Source organism: Synchiropus splendidus, chromosome 2 (genome assembly GCF_027744825.2).
Source record: "Synchiropus splendidus isolate RoL2022-P1 chromosome 2, RoL_Sspl_1.0, whole genome shotgun sequence".
NCBI classification, from domain to species: domain Eukaryota; kingdom Metazoa; phylum Chordata; class Actinopteri; order Syngnathiformes; family Callionymidae; genus Synchiropus; species Synchiropus splendidus.
Genome location: NC_071335.1, coordinates 10,303,562 through 10,312,024, shown reverse-complemented (window position 1 = coordinate 10,312,024; position 8,463 = coordinate 10,303,562). Strand labels below are relative to the sequence as shown.

Sequence of the window (8,463 nt, the reverse complement as noted above, 5' to 3'; positions counted from 1 at the left end):
AGGCATCTTGAGATCTACCTGGTCCCGATCCGCCTATTCCGAGATCCTTTTCTGCGTGACCCGAACAAACTGGTTCTCTGTGAAGTGGTAGACATTAACAAGTCGCCTGCAGGTAAAACACCTTTCACCGAGTCCACCGACTGGTATTGAGCTATTTCAAATATGTTGCCTACTAAGATAACAAACACAATCCCAACAATGACTTCTTCTGGCGTTTCCCGTTGCACCTGTCCTCTTTAGGTCTTCCTTTATCACATTCTTGGTCCTGGTACTCCCAATTCTGAAATGCTTTGTTGAAACAGGGCCACTTTCATTGAAACATTTCACACCATATGTTTGCAATCAGACATTAGTTTTCATATTACATACATTTTTGATGACTCATACAACGAGACATGTTTGTACATGTATTAAAAGTCAACTGTCGGCATTACGAAAGCTCCGCACGAAGGGCATTTGGGGAAAAAGAACTGCTATAACAGTATGTGACCCTCTAAAAAAACATACGTGGAGAATATCAATCTTTTAACTTCTTAAGCTGAAATGCAACACACTACCGTAAGTCTTTTGTTTTGGACAACAGCCTGCTGAATGGCAGTTATTATGGCAATACTGTAGTCCAGAGCCTATGTATGCAACTTTTTAAAATAATCAGTTTCCTAAGGGGACACATTTTATACGGCTACTGTTGTGAGGGGCCGTCAAGCCAAAAGACAGATGGACAGAAGAAGAACAGTAATTTTAATAATATAAAACAAGAGGACAAGAGGGAAATCTAATGTAAAACATAATCAGGCTTCACAGGATGCTAATAAGTATTTTATTATGAGTAATAATTGAATAATATGCTGGAAATACACATATGAGTAAGCAGTTTATTTAGGGTATTATATGCTCCCAAACCTAAAATGCAACCTTGTTTTATATTCTTGACATTTTCTCAATATAAATCTTGAATATTTTAAGTGGTGAACAGCTTGGTAGCTCAACTGTAAGGATGACTTATCAGTATAATGGCAGTTTCTCTGGGTTCCAGACATCTTATAAGATTCAAAAGTTCAACCACATTTCTTCTTCATTCCCGCCCCCCAACATCAGCTTTTAATCAGCGTTCCAAGTGTGTGGAGGTCATGAGGCAGGCGGCAAGATTCGAGCCCTGGTTCGGGATGGAGCAGGAGTTCACGCTCATCGATTTAGACTCCAGGCCGTACGCATGGCCCGGCAACGGGTTCATACCAGCGCGAGGTGAGATGACGGTCGACCGCAGCTGGCTGGTTCTGCTTCAGTGTTCATGGTTGTGTGGTGTTTTCAGTGTCCTGTGGTGTGGGTCTGAACAAAATCTACGGCAGAGACGTCAGCATCTGTCACCATAAAGCCTGCTTGTACGCTGGAATAAAGGTGTTTGGAACCAACGCTGAGGCTCTGCCCTCGCAGGTACGACGGCAGTCCATACATGATGGCGCGTTACCGCCTAACTGCTCAGCAAACACAAATATTTGAAAGAACGTTATGGCCACCTCATGATAGACTCTCTTTTTGCCTCTAAAATAACTAATGATTACACCAAAAGTGCATCTATTTTCTGTTCCCTCTGGAATTTTAAGTCTTCAATAATTATTATTTCTCATGAACCAAATATAACAAAGACAACAGCCAGGCTGAGCTGCAGTAAAACTGTGTTCCCAACAAAAGGTGAGAATAAAATCCAAGATTCTTTTGGATGAATTGTGCTGTTTCCTGTTATCTGAGAGTCATGTGACCTCACATGTTGTCACGTGTGCAGGTTTGAACCTGAATACATCCAAATGAACTGATTTCTCTAGCAGGATAAGATGTCAAAAATGACAAAGTTATGACAAGGCAGGATGTGCAGATTCGAGGAGGTCACTATAGACATCACGGATCGGAGGCTGGGGTGGAGGAGGGAATGTACATGTTCCATCTGAAGAGTGAATGTCCATGATGAGAGTGTGTGTCTGCTCAGTGGGAGTTCCAGGTCGGCCCGTGCGAGGGGATCGAGATGGGAGATCATCTGTGGATGTCCCGTTACATTCTGCATCGTGTGTGTGAAGACTTTGGGCTCGTCGCCTCTTTAGATGTCGTACCGGTAAAGAGCATCCACGTGACGTCAGGATGCCATGTGAACTTCAGCACCAAAGAGATGAGGAGTGAAGGAGGGCTCAGGTGAGTGACGTGTGACTGACAGCACCAGTGTCAAGTGAAGTCATTTTGTGTACGTTGAACCACAGATATATTGAAGATGCCATCGAGAAGTTGAGCAAGCGTCACCACCAACACCTCCAAGTGTACGACCCTCGCCAGGGCAGAGACAACATGTCTCGTCTGATCTCTCACTCCACCACCTCCAGCTTCACTCACTTCTCCAGCGCCGTCGCCGAGCGGAACGTCAGTGTTCGTATTCCGGGTCTTGTCAGTCGGAGAGGCTGCGGATACTTGGAGGACCGACGACCAGCCTCCAACTGTGACCCCTACACTGTCACTGCGGCTCTCATTGAAACGTGTCTGCTGGACAGCCTTGAGCAGGAAGAAGAGACGAGGGTCACCACCGAATTATGAAAGAACAACAACAAAAAACGTTGGATATTTTTGTTGTTGATGATGATGTTAAAAAAAATCTGCAGCTCTATTGATGTCGATGCATCATTGTGGATTTGTGAGACATGACTTGTTGCGACAGTGCCGCGCATTTTACATTTGCCACCAGTAGATGTCAGTAAATCGCTAGCTGCTGCTTCCAGCTATTAAGCAAATCTGATTCTCAGCCTTCTTATTCACCGTTACTGCTCAGTCAGAAAACAAAAAAAAAATAAAAATAAAAATAAAAATAAAACAAAAAAACAAGAGACAGGATTATAATTATAATAGGCTAATAATTTATTCACTTCACTGTTATTCATCAGTTATTCATCAATCATAAAATAAAGACATAAAAAACATATTTTATTTAAACTCCAAAGAGGATTTTCAGAATTTTCAATACTGCTCCGACAGGTGCTGTCATGAACAGTTTTTATCGTTGGGGGCACCATCACTTTCTTCATCATTTTTTCTTTTCAATCAGAATCAGAATCAGAATCAGAATCAGAATCAGAATCAGAATCAGAATCAAATTTATTGCCATGGTCAGTGGGGAGCCCACTGACTAGGAAAGTGCCTTGGAATAAAGTGCAAAAAAAAAAAAAAAAAATATATATATATATATATAATATATAAAATAAAATAAATAAAATAAAACAAATAATAAAACAAAATAAAATAAAATAAATAGAATAACATTACACAAGGCCGTTCATGAATTTAACAGTCTGACGGCCGAGGGAAAGAAGCTGTTCCTGTGACGGGAGGTTCTGGTCTGGATGGACCGCAGCCTCCTGCCAGAGGGAAGAGGAACAAACAGTCTATGTCCAGGGTGAGAAGGGTCGGCTCTGATCCGACCTGCACGTCTCTGGGTCCTAGAGGCATACAGGTCATGAAGAGGTGGCAGGCTGCAACCGATCACCTTATCAGCAGAACCTACGATGCGCTGCAGTCTGCTCTTGTCCCTGGAGGTGGCACTGTTGTACCAGACGGTGATAGAGGAGGTGAGGATGGACTGGATGATGGCCGTGTAGAACTCCACCAGCAACTTCGTCGGCAGTCGTAGTTTACGTAGCTGCCTCAGAAAGAACATTCTCTGCTGGGCCTTCCTGATGAGGGACCTGATGGTTGGCTCCTCAGTGATGGTGATTCCCAGGAAGCAGAAGGAGTCTACAATAGGAATAGGTGAACCAGCCAACATGAGAGGGGACAGAGGAGCTGTTACTCTCCTGAAGTCTATGACCATCTCCACTGTCTTCTGAGCGTTGAGCTCCAGGTTGTTGTTGCTGCACCAGGACACCAGCCGCTCCACCTCCCTCCTGTAAGCTGACTCATCTCCATCTGAGATGAGCCCGATGATGGTGGTGTCGTCCGCAAACTTGATCAGCTTCACGGACTCGTGGCTGGAGGTGCAGCAGTTAGTGTACAGGGAGAAGAGCCATGGAGAGAGAACACAGCCCTGAGGAGACCCAATGTTGACGGTCCGAGTGTCAGAGACAGTCGTCCCCAGCTGCACACGCTGACTCCGGCTGGTCAGGAAGTCTGTAATCCATCTGCAGAGGGAGTCAGGAACGTTGAGCTGGCGAAGCTTGTCTTCAAGCAGAGCTGGAAGAATTGTATTAAGAGCTTCCATGGTTGTTAACTATCACAGATTTGCAAGCTGTCAAGTCAATTCAGTGAGTCACTACTGCAGCCATATGTGGCGAATGTATTAAAACTGAGCAAGTTGCAAAACAAAAAAAAATTTTAGTGGCCCTCAAGGAGGCGCTTGCGGCCCAACCATGGGCCCCCGGCCCAATGGTTAAGAAGCACTGTTGTAGAGGCAGTTTCAAAGATTCCTGTTCTGTCTTGCGTATGCTCCGCCTTTCTCTTACCCTTGTACTTAAAGAACTGGGGTGTCAACCAGGTATCAGCATTTGTCTGCCCTCATCTAACCTGCAAGTCCTTTCCAGTGGATCATAGAGGTTGGTGCCAGCTTACAACATGTCTTTCCAGTCCAGAAGTCTGCTTCTTCACAAGACAGTGAGGGATCATTACCTGTCGCTGGACTCCAAGAACTGTCTGGTCACATATGTGTGGATCAATAAGACTGGAGAAACTCTTGAAAGTAAAACCAGGACCTTTGACCAGGAGCCAGCTGCAATCACAGGTAAGGTCAACTCCTCAACACCAATCAAACCAATTTAATATCAATTGAAATTACTTCTAAATTTAGGCAAAAGATCGGCGCAAAACACAGCATGGAAAAGTCTGTAAATATGTATGAAATACTAGTGATTCAGGCTCAGTGATTCAGAATCGTAGTCAGGTTTCAGACATCAAAAATGTGTTTTAAATGGTCCCTCCAAATTTGGGTTAGTTCAGGGTGCCCACTGAAGGTTCATCCCTGCGGTGTGGACCACACGGATGAACCGGTGAAGAGCAGCAGCAGAGTAAGATGCTTAGATTTATGTCCATGTTTTACTCATGATTTCATTTGGCATGATTTCAGACGCAGCACATTTAACTCAGCAGACAAATGAAACCAATGCTTCCATGATTGAGCAATTGCGTTGGCTCAAGTTCCCTACTGGAATTCAAACTCGCATCACTTGGTGTCTCGGCCGTCAGGTCAGGCCCATTTCCAACCATGTAAATCCATTCAGCACTTTTTGAGTGATGCCAATAACAGACAAACGAAGCAACACGGGCGCTGACCTAAGGAGCTTCTAATGAAATCTTCCACAGCTCTGAACATCTCAAGCACAACATGTTATAAGTCAGTTTCCCAGATACTTGAATGCGTCGGTACATATCTGTCATCAGTCATGTCTATTCAGCACATGTCATCACTCGCCTGTACAATCTGATCCAGGATATTCTGCAATAAGTCATGCGTGATGTTGCTGCAGGCTGCAGCACTCACATCCAACTCACTGCAGCATCACCGGACATAAACTGTGTCACCTGCTTTCTCAACAGCTGCTTTAGTTTCTGCCAAGTTTCCACTCTCTTTTTTTCTCTAGACATCCCTGAATGGAATGCAGTTTGGTTGGACCAGGGCAGGCATCTTGAGATCTACCTGGTCCCGATCCGCCTATTCCGAGATCCTTTTCTGCGTGACCCGAACAAACTGGTTCTCTGTGAAGTGGTAGACATTAACAAGTCGCCTGCAGGTAAAACACCTTTCACCGAGTCCACCGACTGGTATTGAGCTATTTCAAATATGTTGCCTACTAAGATAACAAACACAATCCCAACAATGACTTCTTCTGGCGTTTCCCGTTGCACCTGTCCTCTTTAGGTCTTCCTTTATCACATTCTTGGTCCTGGTACTCCCAATTCTGAAATGCTTTGTTGAAACAGGGCCACTTTCATTGAAACATTTCACACCATATGTTTGCAATCAGACATTAGTTTTCATATTACATACATTTTTGATGACTCATACAACGAGACATGTTTGTACATGTATTAAAAGTCAACTGTCGGCATTACGAAAGCTCCGCACGAAGGGCATTTGGGGAAAAAGAACTGCTATAACAGTATGTGACCCTCTAAAAAAACATACGTGGAGAATATCAATCTTTTAACTTCTTAAGCTGAAATGCAACACACTACCGTAAGTCTTTTGTTTTGGACAACAGCCTGCTGAATGGCAGTTATTATGGCAATACTGTAGTCCAGAGCCTATGTATGCAACTTTTTAAAATAATCAGTTTCCTAAGGGGACACATTTTATACGGCTACTGTTGTGAGGGGCCGTCAAGCCAAAAGACAGATGGACAGAAGAAGAACAGTAATTTTAATAATATAAAACAAGAGGACAAGAGGGAAATCTAATGTAAAACATAATCAGGCTTCACAGGATGCTAATAAGTATTTTATTATGAGTAATAATTGAATAATATGCTGGAAATACACATATGAGTAAGCAGTTTATTTAGGGTATTATATGCTCCCAAACCTAAAATGCAACCTTGTTTTATATTCTTGACATTTTCTCAATATAAATCTTGAATATTTTAAGTGGTGAACAGCTTGGTAGCTCAACTGTAAGGATGACTTATCAGTATAATGGCAGTTTCTCTGGGTTCCAGACATCTTATAAGATTCAAAAGTTCAACCACATTTCTTCTTCATTCCCGCCCCCCAACATCAGCTTTTAATCAGCGTTCCAAGTGTGTGGAGGTCATGAGGCAGGCGGCAAGATTCGAGCCCTGGTTCGGGATGGAGCAGGAGTTCACGCTCATCGATTTAGACTCCAGGCCGTACGCATGGCCCGGCAACGGGTTCATACCAGCGCGAGGTGAGATGACGGTCGACCGCAGCTGGCTGGTTCTGCTTCAGTGTTCATGGTTGTGTGGTGTTTTCAGTGTCCTGTGGTGTGGGTCTGAACAAAATCTACGGCAGAGACGTCAGCATCTGTCACCATAAAGCCTGCTTGTACGCTGGAATAAAGGTGTTTGGAACCAACGCTGAGGCTCTGCCCTCGCAGGTACGACGGCAGTCCACACATGATGGCGCGTTACCGCCTAACTGCTCAGCAAACACAAATATTTGAAAGAACGTTATGGCCACCTCATGATAGACTCTCTTTTTGCCTCTAAAATAACTTATTATTACACCAAAAGTGCATCTATTTTCTGTTCCCTCTGGAATTTTAAGTCTTCAATAATTATTATTTCTCATGAACCAAATATAACAAAGACAACAGCCAGGCTGAACTGCAGTAGTGTGTGTTCCCAACAAAAGGTGAGAATAAAATCCAAGATTCTTTTGGATGAATTGTGCTGTTTCCTGTTATCTGAGAGTCATGTGACCTCACAGATGTTGTCACGTGTGCAGGTTTGAACCTGAATACATCCTACTCAACTGATTTTTCTAGCAGGATAAGACAGAAGAAGTCAAAAATGACAAAGTTATGACAAGGCAGGATGTGCGGGTTCGAGGAGGTCACTATAGACATCACGGATCGGAGGCTGGGGTGGAGGAGGGAATGTACATGTTCCATCTGAAGAGTGAATGTCCATGATGAGAGTGTGTGTCTGCTCAGTGGGAGTTCCAGGTCGGCCCGTGCGAGGGGATCGAGATGGGAGATCATCTGTGGATGTCCCGTTACATTCTGCATCGTGTGTGTGAAGACTTTGGGCTCGTCGCCTCTTTAGATGTCGTACCGGTAAAGAGCATCCACGTGACGTCAGGATGCCACGTGAACTTCAGCACCAAAGAGATGAGGAGTGAAGGAGGGCTCAGGTGAGTGATGTGTGACTTACAGCACCAGTGTCAAGTGAAGTCATTTTGTGTACGTTGAACCACAGATATATTGAAGATGCCATCGAGAAGTTGAGCAAGCGTCACCACCAACACCTCCAAGTGTACGACCCTCGCCAGGGCAGAGACAACATGTCTCGTCTGATCTCTCACCCCACCACCTCCAGCTTCACTCAGTTCTCCAGCGCCGTCGCCGAGCGGAACGTCAGTGTTCGTATTCCGGGTCTGGTCAGTCGGAGAGGCTGCGGATACTTGGAGGACCGACGACCAGCCTCCAACTGTGACCCCTACACTGTCACTGCGGCTCTCATTGAAACGTGTCTGCTGGACAGCCTTGAGCAGGAAGAAGGACGGCGACTGGAGCGTGAAGATCAGGCAATTGTGGGTCAATGATTAGGAGAAAAATTGAAAAGCAGTAAATGTTTACATCTTTAACAATGACAAATAAAAATGCTTCATCAAACTAAAAGGCCCTTCATTAAGAAAAATGCGTAGTATATATATCGATTAAAAAAATCACTACACTACACTAGAGGAAAGAAGACCACAATCTCAGCTCATTCAGAACTTTTTCCACCGGTAGGAGTCAGTGCAGCGGCCGGTTTGTTTCAT

At 44.3% G+C, this 8,463-nt stretch overlaps 2 protein-coding genes across 2 annotated transcripts; both read left to right on the top strand.

The window, feature by feature from the left end:
• Window positions 1–2,577, top strand: LOC128753295 (glutamine synthetase-like). Its single transcript, XM_053854869.1, has 5 exons — window positions 1–112; window positions 1,099–1,245; window positions 1,313–1,434; window positions 1,985–2,184; window positions 2,250–2,577. The coding sequence occupies exons 2-5, from the start codon at window positions 1,131–1,133 to the stop codon at window positions 2,575–2,577; spliced, it is 765 nt and encodes a 254-aa protein (XP_053710844.1). The 5' UTR covers window positions 1–112; window positions 1,099–1,130.
• Window positions 2,578–5,641: 3,064 nt separating this feature from the next.
• Window positions 5,642–8,244, top strand: LOC128753294 (glutamine synthetase-like). Its single transcript, XM_053854868.1, has 5 exons — window positions 5,642–5,753; window positions 6,740–6,886; window positions 6,954–7,075; window positions 7,634–7,833; window positions 7,899–8,244. Exons 2-5 carry the CDS (start codon window positions 6,772–6,774, stop codon window positions 8,242–8,244), a joined length of 783 nt encoding a protein of 260 aa, XP_053710843.1. The 5' UTR covers window positions 5,642–5,753; window positions 6,740–6,771.
• The last annotated feature ends 219 nt before the right edge of the window (window positions 8,245–8,463 follow it).

Excerpts from the sequence above, each read along its gene's own strand:
- LOC128753295 (XM_053854869.1), top strand. The coding sequence starts at position 1,131 with ATGAGGCAGGCGGCAAGATTCGAGCCCTGGTTCGGGATGGAGCAGGAG. Across the intron at positions 1,246-1,312 it reads CGGGTTCATACCAGCGCGAG|TGTCCTGTGGTGTGGGTCTG; the intron begins GTGAGATGACGG and ends TGGTGTTTTCAG. Across the intron at positions 2,185-2,249 it reads AGGAGTGAAGGAGGGCTCAG|ATATATTGAAGATGCCATCG; the intron begins GTGAGTGACGTG and ends GTTGAACCACAG.
- LOC128753294 (XM_053854868.1), top strand. The coding sequence starts at position 6,772 with ATGAGGCAGGCGGCAAGATTCGAGCCCTGGTTCGGGATGGAGCAGGAG. Across the intron at positions 6,887-6,953 it reads CGGGTTCATACCAGCGCGAG|TGTCCTGTGGTGTGGGTCTG; the intron begins GTGAGATGACGG and ends TGGTGTTTTCAG. Across the intron at positions 7,076-7,633 it reads CTGAGGCTCTGCCCTCGCAG|TGGGAGTTCCAGGTCGGCCC; the intron begins GTACGACGGCAG and ends GTGTCTGCTCAG.